Genomic DNA, 19,183 nt, shown 5'->3' on the forward strand with positions numbered 1-19,183 from the left:
ATATAAAAAGCAAGTAAAATTTATGACTTATTTAACCCCAAATATTCAAGATACTACTATTTCAACATGTGATCAAATACAAAAGACATTAAGTATCTTACATTCTTCTTTGAGGATTAAGTCTTCACAATCTGTTCTGTGCTTACACTTAGCAGACATTTCAGTTCAGACTAGCCACATTTCCAGTGCCAGGAGCTCCGAGCGGGCCGTGAGTACCAGAGCCTGCTCTCTCACCTGCTAGCTAGCTACCAGAAAGGAACCTAAGAAGGTCTTTGTCATCATTACTAGAGAATATTTATCTTTTCAAACATAGTTAAAATACCAGTAATCTAGCAGCATCCCATCTTTTTTTTTTTCCCCCAACTGGATCTTGAGAGGGGGACAGATAAAAAAGTTCATCCACTTGGAGAGACAATCCACGTGTGTGCACATCCTGCATCAGCTCTGGTTATTACTATCTTTCCAAGGATGTCTGTACAGCAAACATGCTTGGAACACAAAGACGGTGTCTGCCCTGGCCGGGAGGCCACATCTGCTTCCTGACCACGGTAACATGTCCTCCTCTGAGGCAGAGCTTAGCGAGGATACTGGTGGCGCCATCCTAAGACTGGGGGGTTCCTAAGCTTTGGGATCCTCCACTGTGACACAAACCCGCTATGGGCCTTGGGAGTTAAGAGGAACCAATGCCAGCACGGAGCTCACGCTACCTGCTATGCCGTGAGTAAGTGCTTTCTTGTCTCTGATCCAGGAATGTTGTGTCTTCTGCCACATCTATCAAGCTAGAAGGCTAATTTGTTAGTCTGAAAGTAGGGTCAAGTCTCAGACCCCTCACTGTTCTTGACACAATTTTGTGTTACTAGGTTCTGAAATAGCCATCTCCCAGAGAAGAGAACTTACATTTTTTGATGGTTAGGACAAAGATTAAATCAAGTTACTGTTTTAGGATTAAGGTTTCAGAAAAATGGCAGGAAAAAAAAGCTTGATATGGTTTCCCCGAGTACTACCAGCAGTTAATTCCTGTTTTTAGCTTATCAAATTGCCACTTAAATTCCTTCACCACAGTAAACAGCTGTAAGTGTTTTCAGTTTCTTTCACAAAATAGTTACATATACTGTACCTTTCCACAACATTTGGCTTTGTCTATAATCTTCAGGGCAAACTCCTTTCCGGTTGACCTATGAATAAACAGAGGAAGGCCATTTAAAGACATACATCAAAGACACCATCCTTCCCGATTTCCTCTACAGCAGACTCTGGGAAGAAAGACTGGCTTCCTCCTCTATACCCCAGACAGGATGCTGAGTGACTGGGGTCTGGGAGAAAAATACCCCCAAAAAGATTTTTTAAAAACCCACAAAGCCACACTATCAATCTCCTTTTATAAATATCAATCATTACAATATTACTAAGTAACTCACATATTTAAAATAGTTAAATTCTGTTGCATCAGAGCTGGACGAAAGATATTTTTCCACACTTAAATCTCAAAAATAGTTCTCTTAGGAGACAGAATAAAATTTAGAAAAATGAATCAAAGTAACAGAAAATTTTCTTTTATCAACATCTTTACATGAATCTATTAGTCCATCAGGCCACAATTCAAAGCTGAAAAGTCCTTAGACTTTCACTATCCATTTCTCAGTCAAAACTCCAGTGACGATCTGGTGCCATTCCACCCCCACCTCTAAACACCCCAGGCTGGTACTGGAGACATCATTTCCTTGGACACAAGAATCTGGGTGATGTTATTTAACCTTTAATCACCTTTAACGTCATTTAAGCTGAACATGCCAAAAATACATCTTTCAGAATTCAAGAGAACAGTTCAAGAAAAAACACTGGTATTCTTGGAATGCATTAGTTCTCCCAATACAAGCTACATTTGGTAGGGGGCCATAGTACACACTGATGACCTACCTTGGAAGAATAACTTTTATCTAAATTAGTATATGGTATATATAGCAGTAAAGAACCCATCTTCCAATGCAGGAGACTTAAGAGATGTGGGTTCAATGCCTAGGTGGCAACCCGCTCCAGTATCCCTGCTTGGAGAATCCAGGGACAGAGGAGCCTGGCGGGCTACAGTCCACAGGGCTGCAAAGAACTGGACACGACTGAAGCAACTCAGCACGCATGTATGCATGTATATATAGTGTGTTAGTCACTCGGTCGTGTTCACACATATGCGTACAGAGTATAAACCTGCTTTCTACTTTAAGAGATGAATCAGGTCTCATCCATGAGCCAGACAGAAATGGGAAAAAATACGATTCATTAAAAAAAAATAAAATCTACTACAGCACACCTGTGGCAGGCTTTGTTCTCATGCTATAGTTGTATTAATTCATTTAATCCCTGCAGTGAAAGTGAAGTCGCTCAGTCACGTCCGACTCTTTGCGACCCCATGGACTGTAGCTTATCAGGCTCCTCTGACCATGGGATTTTCCAGGCATTAGCCCTGGAGTGGGCTGCCATTTCCTTCTCCAGGGGATCTTCCCAACCCAGGGATCAAACCCGGGTCTCCTGCATTGTAGACAGACGCTTTACCGTCTGAGCCACCCCCTCATTTAATATTTAATTTCATATTATCAGTGGTTCAGAATACATGAGTTCTGACTTTATTCAAGATCAGAAACAGCCAACTTTTGCACATATTAAAATAATATTTCTGCTTTTCCAGCCTTATTTTAAGGTCTTGATTTCTCAAATGGTAAACAATATTAAAACTGGAAAAGATTCAGATTAGAGTCTTTGCACTTACAGGCTGTTTTTCTAGCTGTTCTAAGTGGTAATTTTTGTTGTACGGGGTGGGCAGGAGGTGAGTTTTCCAGAAAGTTCTGGTAACTGCAGTTTTTCTGTTTTGCTACATCTTTGGTGGAGGTTTACTGTTCATTATATGATATAGAAAGCAGCTCCTTGTCTTCCAAGCTCCTTTACTTAGCTCTGGTACACAGACTGTTGCCCAAGCAACAGGCATCTAAAATATGACTTCTAAAGGCTCATTAGAAATCCTAGGCAATATTTGGTTTATGTTATGGGGAAGGGCTCAGACAGTAAAAAATCTGCCTGCAATGAGGGAGATGCGGGTTTGATTACTGGGTCAGGAAGATCCCCTAGAGAAGGGCATGGCAACCCACTCCAGTATTCTTGCCTGGAGATCCCAGGGACAGAGGAGCCTGGAGGGCTACAGTCAAGCTGCCTGTGAGCACGCAAAACCACTCATCCCTAGGGTGGAGTCTCTGAGAAGGCCTTCTGTTCATTCGGGTAAGAATAAGTTCCAAAGCAGAAATGTACGCATCAGTGAACAAGCGATTATCTTCCTTCACCTGTCCATGCACTCTTTGACGACTGCAAAATTGCCGTCTCCAATAACTTTCCCAATTTTGTATTTCTCAAGAAGAGTTGACTCAGAGCACCTGTGTCCATCCACACCTGCAAAAAAGGATAAACGCACATACTAATGAACAGGTCACATTTCACCTTGATGTTTACATATTTGTAAAATAACAAATCTAAATGCACTTCTATATCTATAGTAAAACTAAAAATCCTCTGAGCATATTTTCTTAATAAAACACCAAAATCACCAATTTCCTTTTAACCTTGTTGGCTGGAATCAGAAACCAACAAAATCAAGAAGACTCTTGAGAGTCCCTTGGACTGCAAGGAGATCCAACCAGTCCATCCTAAAGGAAATCAGTCCTGAATATTCTCATTGGAAGGACTGATGCTGAACCTGAAACTCCAATACTTTGGCCACCTGATGAAAAGATCTGACTCATCAGAAAAGACCCTGATGCTAGGAATGACTGAAGGCAGGAGGAGAAGGGGACGACAGAGGATGAGATGGTTGGATGGCATCACCCACTCAACGGATATGAGTTTGAGCAAACTTCAGGAGTTCATGATGGACAGGGAAGCCTGGCATACTGCAGTCCATGGGGTCGCAAAGAGTCGGACACGACTGAGTGACTGAACTGAACAAATTCCTGAAACATCAGCTGAAAATAAGTGGTCAACTTTGGGTAATAGGGAAGTCTAACTAAAACTGTAAATTTTTTGTCAATTCTGGGGAAAGGGGAAGTGGGTGATGGTGAGGATTTAATCTTAGACATTTTTTTTCTCAAGATTTTCTAGTAAAGAAAATTCTGGCCAGTCATGAATTAAGTTAAGTTAATGCCAATTTCTGGCTCCAAGTTATCTCAAAAAGAAGGTGGGGGGAGGGGCAGGAAGAGGAAGTGGTTAAGACTGACCACTTTTTACAATGCATCCCCAAGTGGACTGTACACAGCAGACATCAAAGAAAAAAGCCTACTTACATTATCTAAGAAAAACGAAAATCTACATTTAGGAATTGTAGGCAGATTCAGTTCAGTTCAGTCACTCAGTCGTGTCCAACTATTTGCAACCCCATGAACTGCAGCATGCCAGGCCTCCCTGTCCATCACCAACTCCCGGAGTTCACCCAAACTCATGTCCATCGAGTCGATGATGCCATCCAGCCATCTCATCCTCTGTTGTCCCCTTCTCCTCCTGCCCTCAATCTTTCCCAGCAGATTTCCACTAAGGAAAAATAATGGAAACCCAGAACTAAAATTTGAAATTGGGATTGCTTAATTAACACAGATGTGACCCCTGACAACTAAGGCTGAGAAGGTTAACTGGGGTCATGATCTCTTGGCTGTTTAGAGAGACCACCACACAGCACACGTGGGTGTGGGGTCCACCAAGCTCACGTGGATGGCTTCCTCTACAAAAAAGCAAACATGGAGAACTACCTTCAGGACTCATGCAACGATCAATTTCAGGCCCTCCGTTGACATTGGAAGAAGATCGGCCATGCGCAGAAACCTGCTGCAAAAGGACAGTGCTCGTTATTTATTCAGCCTATTGACTCTGTGGGTAAGTTTCCGCATAGAATCATATAGAAATAGAGGGAGCATCCCCTTGCTTCTCATCTCACCCTTCTTCCTATACACAGTCCCACTGATACAATCCCTTAGACACAGGACTTTCAATTGGTATCATGAAAACTGACACCATGCTCCTCTTCAATACTGTGTTACTTTTGATCTCAATGACCTAAAGAAAAGGAGACTTTCATGGCATCATCGATGAACAAGGTAGTCACCCACAGCACAACACCCTCCAGAGGGTTCAATACCCAGACAGCAGCCCTGGCCCAACCAACTCCTTTACCATCCTAAGACAGTAGGAATTCCTCTGCAGCATCATCAGGATTTTTTTTTTTTTAACTAGGAAACAGGGAAATAAAAGATAAAACTAAATGATAGGTTCCCACCTAACAAAAAGCTGAAGTCCCGGTCTAACACAAATATCTCTAAATTTTTCGGTAAACTGAAAAGGCAGAAGAACCAGAGATTAAATTGCCAACACTCACTGGATCATCAAAAAAGCAAGAGAGTTTCAGAAAAACATCTACTTTTGCTTTATTGACTATGCCAAAGCCTTTGACTGTGTGGATTACAACAAACTGAGGAAAATTCTTTAAGAGATGGGAATATCAGACCCCTTGACCTGCCTCCCTCCTAAGATATCTGTATGCAGGTCAAGAAGCAACAGAACTGGAAACAGAACAAAAGACTCATTCCAAATTGGGAAAAGAGTATGTCAGGGCTGTATATTGTCACCCTGCTTCTTTAACTTATATGCAGAGTACATCATGAGAAATGCTGGACTGGATGAAGCACAAGCTAGAATCAAGACTGCCGGGAGAAATATCAATAACCTCAGATATGCAGATGACACCACCTTTATGGCAGAAAGTAAAGAAGAACTAAAGAGCCTCTTGATGAAAGTGAAAGAAGAGAGTGAAAAAGTTGGCTTAAAGCTCAACATTCAGAAAATTAAGATCAGGGAATCTGGTCCCATCACTACATGGCAAACAGATGGGGAAACAGTGGAAACAGTGAAAGACTTTATTTTGGGGGGCTCCGAAATCACTGCAGATGGTGACTGCAGCCATGAAATTAAAAGATGCTTACTTCCTGGAAGGAAAGTTATAACCAACCTAGATAGCATATTAAAAAGCAGAGACATTACTTTGCCAACAAAGGCTATGGTTTTTCCAGTGGTCATGTATGGATGTGAGAGTTGGACTGTAACGAAAGCTGAGTGCAGACGAATTGATGCTTTTGAATTGTGGTGTTGGAGAAGACTCTTGAGAGTCCCTTCGATTGCAGGGAGATCCAACCAGTCCATCCTAAAGGAAATCAATCCCGAATATTCATTGGAAGGACAGATGCTGAAGCTGAAACTCCAATCCTTTGGCCACTTGATGTGAAGAGCTGACTCATTTGAAAAGACCCTGATGCTGGGAAAGATTGAAGGCAGGAGGAGAAGGAGACGACAGAGGATGAGACGGTGGCATGGCATCATTGACTCAATGGACATGAGTTTGAGTAAGCTCTGGGAGCTCGTGATGGACAAGGAAGCCTGGCATGCTGCAGTCCATGAGGTCGCAAAGAGTCGGACAGGACTGAGTGACTGAACTGAACTGAAACTGAAAAGGGTTTCCCAGATGCTCAGTAGGTAAAGATTACATCTGCAATGCAAGAAATGCCGGCAGACATGGGCAGGGGAAATCCCCTGAAGTCGGAAATGACAACCCATTCCAGCATTGTTGCCTGAAGAATCTCATGAAGAGGAGCCTGACAGTCTACAGTCCATGGGGTCACAAGACTCAGACAAAACTGAAGCAACTGAGCACACGCAGGTAAACTGGCTCTGCTTATGACACACACGCTCGTCATCGTTGTTCTCGTTCAGTCGCTTAGTCGTGTCCAACTCTTTGCGGCCCCATGAACTGCAGCACGCCAGGCTTCCCTGTCCTTCACCATCTCCTGGAGCTTGCTCAAACTCATGTCCATCGAGTAGGTGATGCCATTCAACCATCTCATCCTCTGCCGTCCCCTTTTTTTCCTGCCTTCAATCTTCCCCAGCATCAGGGGATGCTTTTCTAATGCATCGGCTCTTCGCATCAGGTGGCCAAAGTTTTGGAACCTCAGCTTCAACATCAGTTCTTCTAATGAATATTCAGGATTGATTTCCTTTTCCTTTAAAATTGACTGGTTTGATCTCCTTGCAGACCAAGAGACTCTCAAGAGTCTTCTCCAACACCACAGTTCAAATGCATCAAATGATAAAATATGCGTCATTATTTACTATTATTTTATTTTATGTATTATTTATTATTCTGTAGGCTTATGGAATTTTTTTTCATAATTTCCAAGGGCTATTACACCTCCCAACTCAATCTTTTCTCTTTCTTAAGTTTCTTTCTTTTCTTAAAAAAAAAAAACTTTTAGGAGTTTACATGGTCAAAGGTCTTACCAAACACTAAGAAGTAATTCTGGCATTTTTTGCTGCTGATAGTTTACACGCTTGTGCCTTCTTCATCCCTGCATTCCCTGTGTGCACCACAGGGCCGGGGGAACACACCGCTCAATTCACACTTGCTAAACAAAAACACAGCCAGCACAGGTCCAGGGCAGGGACCCATCCACTCACGGCCCGCAATCTGGAGACCTGAAATCCACTCGGGTAAAGCGGGAAACCTCACAGAGTCTGAGTTTCGTTCAATCCAGGAAAACCCAATACTTATAACATTCCTTCAAACAGGACCATCCAGAAGTTCTTTGGAGATAAAATACAAGCCTCAGCAATGACAGGCATATAAAAACTGAGCTGTTTCCTCAGATTTCACATAAGCATACCTGTGTGGATGGTAAAACCAGGAGTGGTGTGTCTTGTTAGGAAATCCAAGGCCACTGAAAACCAGCACTGAGATGCACCAAATTAGCGCTGCCCTGAGGAATAAGCGCGCCTTTCCTAAGCGCATGTCCTGCACTCCGACAGGTGAGTGGTCCTGCAGAAACATGGGTGTGTGTGTGTCCCTTTCTGGCCACCTTCACCTGACGAGAACTGCAGGTGGCTGAACAACTGGCTCCTCAGAACTCACTCACTCTTTCCTCATAACACATGTCATTGACAGACAAAGTTTTTCAAAATTTAGCCTTTTTGCTTGTTTCCTGCTTTTTTTTTTTCCCCTGCTAAAACTGAAGGCAATTCCAAATTCAGCAGGAATTCATGCTAGAATGTTTAAAAGTTAGAATTTAAAATCCAAGCCCCAGAAGGTGGCATGAAGGGAAGCTGGAATGAAAACCACAACATTCCCTGCAGCATTCGTGGATACGGCAGCCACTCCAGTCCGGTGGTCCTCAGCTTCTGACAACGCCACCAGAGGCCGCCTCAGTCACTGCCAGTCTCCCCCCGCCACGATTACTGCCAGAGCAGCTCTTCCAGAAGAGACTTCTGATTCCGACCCTAGGATCCCAGAACCCCACTGGGTCTTCAGAACCAACAGAACAACCCTCAGGTCTTCATCCCACCTGACAATGAGGGAGACATAAGAAACCTGGGTTTGATCCCTGGGTTGGGAAGATCCCCTGGAGGAGGGCATGGCAACCCACTCCAGTATTCTTGCCTGGAGAATCCCACGGACAGAGGAGCCTGGTGGGCGACAGTCCATGGGGTCTCAAAGAGTGAGACATGATGGAGTGACTAAGTAACAACAGCAGCATTGTAAATCATTTAGCACAGTCAACGACGTGTAGCACTAACTCAACATTAGTTATCAGTATTTTTCCTCCAAACGCCTAACATAGGGCCTTGAAATGAGTGTATGAGAAAGGCTTTTGAATTGTTGAGTGTACAATGGCTACAAGAGATGTTTCTATATAATTCACTCCAAGTCACTTCTCTCTTCTAATCCAACACTTGCTAGATTGAAAACTGTCACTCAAGGAAATAAGAAATCCAAATTAAATTCATATCAACTGGATCCTTAATGAACAGTATGACAATGCAAAAAAGATATGACACTGAAAGATGAACTCCTCAGGTTGGTAGGTGCCCAGTATCCTCCTGGAGAAGAGCAGAGAAAAGCTCCAAGAAGGATGAAGAGGCTGAGCCAAAGCAGAAACAACGCCTGCCTGTGGGTGTGTCTGGTGGTGAAAGTGAAGTCCAATGCTGTAAAGAACAATATTGCATTGGAACCTGGAATGTCGTCCATGGTAAATGGGAAGTGGTCAGACAGGAGATGGCAAGCGTGAACAACAACATTTCAGAAATCAGTGAACTAAAGTGGACCAGAACAGGCAAATTTAATTCAGAGGACCATTACATCTTCTACTGTGGGCAAGAATCCCTTAGAAGAAATGGAGTGGCCCTCATAGTCAACAAAAAAGAGTCTGAAATGCAGTACTTGAGAGCAATCTCAAAAACGACAGAATGGTCTCTGTTTGTTTCCAAGGCAAATCATTCAGTATCACAGTAATCCAAGTCTAAGCCCAACCACTAATGTCAAAGAAGGTGAAGCTGAATGGTTCTATGATGACCTATAAGACCTTCTAGAACTAACATCAAAAAAAAAGATGTTCTTTTCATCACAGGCGACTGGAATGTAAAAGTAGGAAGTCTAGAGATACCTAGAGTAACAGGCAAGTTTGGCCTTGGAGTACAAAATGAAGCAAGGCAAAGGCCAACAAAGTTTTGCTACGAGAACGCACTGGTCATAGCAAACACCTCTTCCAACAACACAAGAGAAGACTCTACAATGGACATCACCAGATCGTCAATACTGAAATCAGATTGATTATATTCTTTGCATCTGAAGATGCAGAAGTTCTATACAGTCAGCAAAAACAAGACTGGGAGCTGACTATGGCTCAGATCAAGAACTCCTTATTGCAAAATTCAGACATAAATTGAAAAAAGTAGGAAAAACCACTAGATCATTCAGGTATGACCTAAATCAAATCCTTAACTATTATACAGCGGAAATGAATAAATTCAAGGGATTAGATCTGATAGAGTGCCTGAAGAACTATGGACAGAGGTTTGTAACACTGTACAGGAGGCAGTGATCAAGACCATCCCCAAGAAAAAGAAATGCAAAAAAGCAAAATGATTGTCTGAGGAGACCTTACAAATAGCTGAGAAAAGAAGAGAAGTGAAAGGCAAAGGAGAAAAGGAAAGACATACCCACCTGAATGCAGAGTTCCAAAGAATAGCAAGGAGAGATAAGAAAGCCTTCCTATGTGATCAATGCAAAGAAATAGAGGAAAACAATAAAATGGAAAAAACTAGAGATCTCTCCAAGAAAATTAGAGATACTAAGGGAACATTTCACGCAAAGATGGGCACAATAAAGGACAGAAACAGTATGGACCTAACAGAAGCAGAAGATATCAAGAAGAGGTGGCAAGAATACACAGAAGAACTATACAAAAAAGACCTTAATGACCCAGACAACCATGATGGTGTGATCACTCACCTAGAGCCAGGCCACCCTGAGTATTCACGGAAGGACTGACGCCGAAGCTAAAGATCCAATACTTTTGCCACCTGATGCCAAGAACTGGCTTGTTGGAAAAGACCCTGATGCTGGGAAAGACTGAAGGCAAGAGGAGAGACTGAAAACAGAGGACGAGATGGTTGGATGGCATCAACGACTCAATGGACATGAGTTTGAGCAAGCTCCAGGAGATGGTGAAGGATGGGGAAACCTGGCGTGCTGCAGTCCAAGAGATAGCAAAGAGTTGGACATGACTGAGCAACCGAACAACAGGTTCTTAGTAGAATAAAGGTAAGAAGAACGTCATTTGGGGGGAAGTTTCATATCTCAAAAGGTAAACAGAAAGATGCTTTTTGATCCCAGCTCACCTCTAGGTTACAGGGATGGGGGGGTGGACCGTCGATGCCCGGGGGAGCAGCAGTGAACAGTGGCCTGGCTGACCTGCCTGTCTATACTTCACAACCCAGGACGGGGCCGCCCCACACCCTCGGGGCACAGCAGGCTGGGTCTGGCCTTGGGCACTGGGCAGGAAGCACCTCCCTTCCTAGCACTCAGAGCCTGGGGAGTGTGCAGGGTGCAGACCCCACCTCCGCCGCTGCCTGCCTTTGCCCTGCTCTCCTCTAGGCCTGCCTGCTTAGCTCTCCTGGAAGTGGTGACCCTCTTCTCACAGGTCTCTTCCCTGAGCTATGTGAGTTAAGTTAGTTCATCACAAACTGATGTGCTCTGTGTGACTCAAGGGCTCTCTAAGAGAGAAGTCCGAGAAAGAGGCAAAAAATGCAGGCATCTTTACCTCCTTGTACATGTTCACACGGACGGGTGACTCGCTGGAGTACTGACTGAATTCCCGTCAACCTCAGTCACATTCTCAGTGTTTCTTTTGATTAAATTCTCATTCACACCGATCCTGATTCCCAGCGCTTACAAACTTGGTTGGTGTTGGGATTCAGAGGTGGCAAGGGGCAGAAAAGATACCCGGATACAGAGCCAGGGGTGGAAGCTGACAGCGTAGCGACCAAAACAAGAACTAGGCTGACGCGGGCCTGAGAGGCGGCTCGGGGACAGCGTGAGGCCGCAGGGCAATGCAAAGGGCTGTTTCCAGGTGTACCTGACAAAGGTCTCACTAAACCGCCAGGAAATGCACTCTCTCAGCAAAGGCTGATGGCAGGAAGAGCAGTGTTCTAAACTCTCCAACAGAATGATACATTTTTTCAAAGTGCTAAACCTCCAGCATTTAAAAAATAAGAGAGCTAACAGAAGTGACATATCTGATTACCTGTCCAAACATGTTCCTTTACTTGGGGAAAAAAAAAAAGCTTTCATGAGGAAAATGAAAATGCATACAAAAAATGAGGGAATCATAACATTATAACACAGCTCAACAGACAGAACATGATTAGATGCAGGGACAGTTTTCGTTCCCTCCATCAGCAACAACCAGTGCCGGATTTTTAATGGATGCAAAGATTAGGGCTACGGTCTTTAGAGCCTGGAAGTTTACAGTCTAATGAAGAGGCATATGTGTACATGCAAAACCCTTCCTGGAAACCTCACTGTTCCAGAATGCGGTTCTTTCTGATGGTTTGTAACCCGTGCACGGGAGCTGTTTCGCTACATCACGAGTCTGCATTTGGCACACCTAAATCCCACCTCTACCCTCTTAAGTTTGACCTCCCAGCCTGGTGCTCAAGAAGCCAAGAAAAGCTGGGTATTCACCAAGATCTCTGGACAGATCCCTGGCAAACATGAAGTGCCCATTGTTACATATAAGGCACTCCTGGTGCCCCGAGAGACATGCAGACAAAGAGGAAGGAAAACAGAAGGGCAAAAACAAGGACTACAAAATCCCCTCCGTTTACCGGCAGAATGTATGGACTTTCCAGTCCCTGGCAAGAGAACTATTCTCTTATTGAAGCAAGGAGAGAATAAAATACAGCATTCCTGATTAAACCTGTCCTGTTTCTATTGTCCAACTAAATGTTTTTATTAAAATCTCTTAAAATGCTAATGTGTTTCATGCTTCCATCAGCAGCCAGGATGCTGAGACAGCATGAAGACGCTGCCTGGGTGCTGCGTGTGAACGAGACGCTCTTCGGTAAAGTGTGAACGGATGGTGGGGATGGTAGGGAGCATCTGGACTCTTTCAAGATATTTTCCATAATTACTAACTGGTTCAAAAAGATGCAATACACTTCTCTGGTGGTCCAGTGGTTAAGAATCTCTCTGTGAGTGCAGGCGACACTGGTTCAAACCCTGGTCCAGGAAGACCCCACATGCCTTGGGGCAACTAAGCCTGTGCACCACAGCTACTGAGCCCGCGATCTGCAAGAGAAGCCACCACAATGCGAAGCCTGCCCACCACAATTAGAGAGCAGCCCCTGCTCGCTCCAATTATAGAAGGCCTGTGCACAGGAGCAAAGACCCAGCACAGCCAATAAATAAATATATATATTTTTAAAGATGCACTGATGTTAGAGGTGGGGAGAAGAGGGGACTTGTCTCCTGATGAGGTCATAGAGGGTGAAGAAGGGAAGTGATGGAAAACACCGAAGACCCTGAGAGTGCATTCTCTGTGCCCTCCACCACCACTGGCCTTCTCTCTGGCGGCAGCAGCCCCAGTTTTATGAGTAAGGAAGGAAGGAAACTGCACCAGAATCCACTTCTGCTAAGAACTTTAAAAAAAGACTTGAAAACAGAGCAAAAAAAAAATCTATAAAGTGCCCTCAACTGCTAGCACCATTTAAAAGAGCATTCCTGGCAAACTGAGTACATCTGATGACATGCCAGCTTTCCACATTTTTAGCAAAGAAGTCAGTGTCCTACAGTAAATTTCTTTGACAAGTGGATTATTACTATTTCTATGAAATTTAAAGAGAAATGTTAAATGCTATATTAAAATTGTGAACTTTTGTTCATAAACACGCAATTCTCAGGGGGAAAAAAGAGGCAAAAATAGTTCTATTAATGCTGGTCCCTACTTCATTGTGGTTTTCATAAAAAGAAGCATGTGAACAGAATCTAGCAGATACACTTGTGTAGAGAGTTGACTTTCTTGAATGCATCTTGGAAAATGGCACTGTGATTTTAAGTGGCCTGCTGCAGGGGTCAGAAAACATCTGTAAAGGGTCAGAGAGTAATATTTTAGCCTTTGTGGGTCACGTGGTCTTTGTCACACCTACATACCTCTGCTGTTGTAGTGTGAAAGCAGCCAGAGACCAAATAGAAATGAATGAGGATGGCTGCGTTCCAATAAAACTTTATTGAGAAAAACAGGCAATGGGCCAAATTTGGCCACAGGCAAATAAATCCCTAGTAAACAAGAACTTTCTTAGGAAAGCTTTCCCTCCAACATAATTCTTACACTTTTAAACGCAAGCAGCAGTTCTCTGTCCTTGGCTGTGTATTAGAATTCCCAGGGAAGATCTGAAAAATTCTGTTGCCAGGCTGCACCACAGATTAAAGAATCCTTGCATGTAGGGCCCAGGCCTCAAGATATTTTTAAGCTCCACAGAAGATCTAATGTGTAGCTACAGTTGAGAACCTCCATGGAGGAAGTTTCTTGCGGTAATTATAACTGATCGTTCAGCTACCTGAACTTCTCTCTGTCACTCATCCAGTAACCTAACCACTGTGAGTCATCCATAGCCCAAGGAGAATTTTCTCTTTGTAAGTAAAGGAAAGAAACTCATTGCAATTTATTGAGTGCCTACTCTGAGCTAAGTCTTAAAATGAATACTTTTATATCTTATGAATTAGGTATTATTTCATCTCCATTGATCTGTGAAGAAACCAAAGCTCAGAGAGGTTATATATAACTTGCCCAAATGGCACAGCAAATGTTAATTCAGGATCTAAACTCAGGTCTGGCTGCTGAGCCCAGGAGCTCTTTGGCTAGTCTCACATTACAACCTCGAATTCCTCATGAAGTCTTGCACCCAATACAATTCACTGATCAAAATATTCATTGCGGTATATTTAGAACATGCTTTCAGGTTACATAACTATAATCACCTTCCTATAATTTAGTCAAATAATATCTAAGTCGATAAATAAATACACAGCCTTTCCTCATATAAAGAGGTCTTCAGAAAAAATTTTCTTTAAAATGATGACCTCTGAAATGCATTGGAAGATTTTTTTTTTTTTTTAAATCAGGATGCTACATTATTACTTGTACTGATAAATAGATTTGCTTCCATTATCATTTTTGTGGTGTTTTTAAAAACTATCAGAAACATCAGTTCCATTAATCAGAAGGAAAATTAGTGTAAAGCAGGCATCCATTTAAAAACAGAAGCTTGGGGCTTCCCTGGTGGCTCACTGGCAAAGAATCTGCGTGCCAGTGCAGGAGACATGGGTTCGATGCCTGGTCTGGTGGGGTCCCATGTACCTCAGAGCAACTAAGGCGGTGCACCACAACTACTGAGCCTGTGCTCGAGAGCCCAGGAACCACAACTGCTGAGCCCTTGCACCCGGGAGCCCCTTCTCTGCAACGAGAAGCCCAAGCACTGCAACTAGACTGCAGCTCCCCCTCGCTGCAATGCAACTCGAGAAACGTCCATGCGGCAACGAGGACCCAGCACAGTCAAAAATAAATAGACACAATTATTTAAAAAAATAAAAAGAGAGGCTTTATCACTTTCATACTGGATTTGTAATAATGTACTCTGAAATACTTCAGTATTAGTAATGAGATATGAGAACAATTAATCTGAATCAGCACCTAGAGATTCATAACATACAAAATATTCTGAGCTACAGCCATACCTTAGCCTTGGTCTCACTTGGCACAATCAGTGGAACCTGAGACCTGTGACGGTTAATGCTGGAGACCAGCAGTACACAGAACCCCACCGTCTGCACATGTACATGGTTTGGGACAGGGGCCAGCTCAAGTCCATGAAGGTGTAATAGGGAAGAGCAAGCCTGACTCCATATTGGCTGTTTCTTTCACTTTGACCTTTGTATTCTATTGCTTTTGCTACAAGTTAATCACTAAAAGAATGTTGCCTATAGCTTGAAATATACAGGACAGCCCAGCATCAAGGCTCTGATGTTTAAAGGTGTAACATTTCTCCATTCATACAGAGATAAAAAGTTGCAGAACAGAGAATAACAGTTGTCTTGAAGGTTTAAAGGAACACTGTGACCTGACCTACACCAGCAGCTGCAAGAACAAAGGATTCAGGCACCAAGAGGTTTGCAATAACCAACCACGCCCCCTCCCCTTTTAGTATAAAAGCAGCCTGAATCCTAACCTGGGTGAGAAGGCTCTTTGGGACACTAGTCCACCATCTTCTCAGTCTTCCTGCTTTATGAATAAAGTCACTACTCTTTGCCTCAACAACTCCTCTCTCAATTTACTGGCCCATCCTGTGGTGAGCAGTGTGAACTTGGACCTGGTAACAAAAGGGCTTGTGTGGCAACTGCCGACTTTGGCCTTCTGCTCCTCTGAGTATTGCTGCCACCTCAGCTGATGACATGGTTTGCCAAAACCAGCAAAGAATCTCATCACATCCCTACTGAGGGAAACTTTCAAGCAGTGTGGGCTTACTGGATTTTGAGCAACAAGTGGTATGGCCACGCCTACCTGCGAAACATGTCCGCATACTCCCAGTGTGATGCTCCACCCATGCCCAGGGTGCCTGGCTGCTGGGAGAGGTGACTATCACTTTCAGTGTCCACGGCATAGGCCACTCCTGTTTTTCCCTGGCACGGGGCAGCTCAATGCCACGACCTCTAAGTAGTAACAGCACCCAATTATCTGATGCATGACCGAGAAGAATGTCTAATGACCCACTTTTATGAATAAGAGGGTGTTTGAGATAAACACATATGCTGCTTATACTCAAATAAAGTTTATACAATTGATCCTACCTTACACACCGATTTGCCTGGCAAACTCTCCACCCCCATAAAAGTGGGCTTCCACCCAGCTGTGCCATTTATGCCCCAAATGCCTGTTTTCTGCTGACCAACTACAATGTACAAATCAATGTCCTCAAACAGAATCTGCGAGTCATCATGATGATTGATTTCTTTAGGGCACCAAAATCTTCAAAACTGCTTAGTCCCTCTTTTGCTTTTCTGTCAACAAAATCATTACATGCGGAGATTAAGTGACCACTCACTTTATTTCTGAGGTAATAAAGGGTGTCAGTCTCTTTGTATTTAAGACCATTAATTAGTTTTTAAATACTAAAGAAAGCCTAAGCTCCAGGGAAAAGCCGAAAACCTCTCCAAGGTCAGAAGCTACCGTGGATTTACATTTCACAGCTTCGCAAAGAAGTTTTGAGTTCAGAAGGTCAGAGAGTTACACTTTAGCTCTGCCAATCAGTATGAGATACTACCAGCCCTTTCATCACACTTCACAAATCTGGAAAATCTTTCACCGCCAGGAGACCCAGGAGACATCATCAGATAAAATATCAGCACATCAGACAGTTTATAATCTCAAGATGTTGGATAATGTTCCAACGTCCTTTTTTCCCTTTCTTCTTTCAACCAACAAGAATGCTCACAGTAGACAGCCCCTGGGCATACGCGTCAGCATCAAAATGTGAGACGTTTCAGCCCCCAGTGTCCACCGATGTGCCCCTCACTCTGAAGCCTTGAATTACTACAGCCTTGAAAGTCTTAAAGTGGGACGTGGATGATGAATTAAATTTCAGGGAAATGCTTTCTTCATCCATCTGGCAGCTGATGACACATTTAGTACTCTTTACTGCCTATCTGTCCTGAAGAAAACGCTGTGATTTAAACACAGTAAATATTCCTGAAGGGAAGGTTATCGGCTAGATCGAAGGGACTCCGAGGAACTTGGGCAAAGGAAACAGGAGATCACAGGCTGAAGTCGAGGAGAAAATGGAGGATCCGGAAGTCGGGGATTAAGAGAAGAAAATGTCAGTGGTGGTGGGGAGAGAAAAAAATGGGCAGGGGGTGATGGGTCTACAGAATAGAAGGACTGCAGGGAGAACAGACCAATGAGATTTATGGGGAGAGAGGAGAAAGCTACTGAGGGAGCAGAGGCAGCCCAGGAGAGAAATTCTGGGCAAGCTGAAAGCAGAGACAAGGGGGTGTGGGAGCCAGTCTCCAGGCCAGTCCCCATGCTCTGATGATCATGCCCGTGTGCAGTCCCTTCTCACACTCAACTGGACTGACATCTCCAGTTCCTAAGCTCTGATGGAAATGACGCTGTCCCTGACATCCGAGGCGAGGTCACAGACAGGACCTAGCACTCTCTTTCAGATCCCTCACTCTCAGGAAACACAGCTGCAACATTCTAAGAATACTGAAGCCAACCTATGAAGGAATCCACCCAGTGAGAAACTGAGGCCTCCTGCCAAGAGCTGGTGCAGTTTGCCTCCAAGTGAGCAGGTCACCTTGGGAGGGGATCCTCTGTTCCCAGCCAAGCTTTGGGCAACTGCAGCCCTGGTGCACAGCTACAACCCCATCTAAGACCTTATCCCAGTTAAGTCGTCCCTGAATTCCTGACCCCCAAGAACTGTGGGAGAAAATAACTTTTTATTGTTGTTTTAAGCTGCTAAATCTGGGGATAGCTTGTTACTAACAATATTATCTATAGATTACTAATAGGGTTGAAGTATGTCGAGAGCAGGAAGGGACTTCCCTGGTGGTCCAGTGGTTAAGAATCCACCTTCCAATGCAAGGGACGTGGGTTTGATCCCTGGTCGGGGAACTGAGACCCCACAGGCCTAGGGGCAATTAAGTGTGCGTGCCACAACTAGAGAGAAGCCCACGCACCACAATGCAGCCCAAAATAAATAAATTCAAAAAATTTTAAGAGAGGGCAGGAAAACAGACACAAAAGGTAGAGCTGGGAGCTCAAGTCGTAACAGGAAAGCAGAGAAGGCAATAATATCAGCAGAGAAGTCTGACCTCTCTCATTTTCTCTTTCCTTCTTCTTACCTCATTGCATATCAATTTCTTTTTTCCTAAGTGAAACTTCTCTCATGTGAAAACTGAACCTGGACACCCCAATGTTTCTGGTAATACAAATGGGACAACAGAATATAAAAGAATAACAACAGCATAACAGAGTAACAAAGTTATCCTAAGTGCTTTCTTTATATTTAATCAGTTAAGCTCAACCCTGTGCAGCACGTCCCAGAAATCCCATTTTTCACAGGTAAGGGTGATGTGACGTGCAAGGCCACACAGCTGGTGAGTGGTTAAGCCAAGACAGCCCAGTTTCCGAGCTCCCGCGCTGGACCACGTCAGCATCTTGTGTCCATCTCAGACCAGGGGCCTGGGGGCTCACCCTTCTCAGAGCGTCTCACCCTATGTGACTGCCATGCCAGGGGGTGCTGTCTCTGCCTTCCCCCTCAGGCTTAAGTGGGCTTCTCAACTGGGGCAGATTGGACTTTGACAGAAAATTCTACTAAGCAAGCAGAACACAACTCAGCAACTGAACAACAAGGAGAGTAACAGGAAAATAAACAAGAGTCCTGAGGAGACATGTGCCCTCCAGACACAGGCCTAGGGCAGCCTGACTCCCCAGATGCCTGACTGAGGTGGGCAGCCTGGTGCCGTGGAGGTGGAGGTGGCCCGTTTCTGGCTGCAAAAATGTCTCCTCCCTGCATGACTGTCAACGAGAGGGGCCCTGAGTTTAGAAAAGCCAGATTCCCCAAATCATCACAAAAATCAAGGCCAACCTCTCAGCCCTAGGGTCTAGGTTCTGCGGAACGCCGGGACCCGCCCAGTAGCCCTAGCAGCCTCCTTTATGAATTTCTGGCCTGAGGACAAAGTTCCAAGCATCCAGCAGGCCAGCCTTGCTTTCTCACTGCG

At 44.1% G+C, this 19,183-nt stretch overlaps 1 protein-coding gene across 7 annotated transcripts in view; it reads right to left on the minus strand.

The window, feature by feature from the left end:
* Window positions 1-19,183, minus strand: part of DCLK2 (doublecortin like kinase 2) — a 188,842-nt gene that overhangs the window by 32,770 nt on the left and 136,889 nt on the right. For 4 of the 7 annotated variants that reach the window (XR_003029975.2, XM_024977550.2, XM_024977548.2 and 1 more), the window contains 3 exons: window positions 4,779-4,854; window positions 3,327-3,432; window positions 1,118-1,175 (listed from right to left, as the gene is read on the minus strand). Coding sequence is in view for 6 of the 7 variants with exons in the window: in XM_024977550.2 (XP_024833318.1) it covers window positions 1,118-1,175; window positions 3,327-3,432; window positions 4,779-4,854 (240 nt within the window). In the remaining variant the exon portion in view is untranslated. The remainder of the gene's footprint in view (window positions 1-1,117; window positions 1,176-3,326; window positions 3,433-4,778; window positions 4,855-19,183) is intronic. The other 3 variants (XM_024977551.2, XM_024977549.2, XM_005217493.5) reach the window with 1 other exon arrangement.

The sequence above is a fragment of the Bos taurus genome, chromosome 17, assembly GCF_002263795.3.
Source record: "Bos taurus isolate L1 Dominette 01449 registration number 42190680 breed Hereford chromosome 17, ARS-UCD2.0, whole genome shotgun sequence".
NCBI classification, from domain to species: domain Eukaryota; kingdom Metazoa; phylum Chordata; class Mammalia; order Artiodactyla; family Bovidae; genus Bos; species Bos taurus.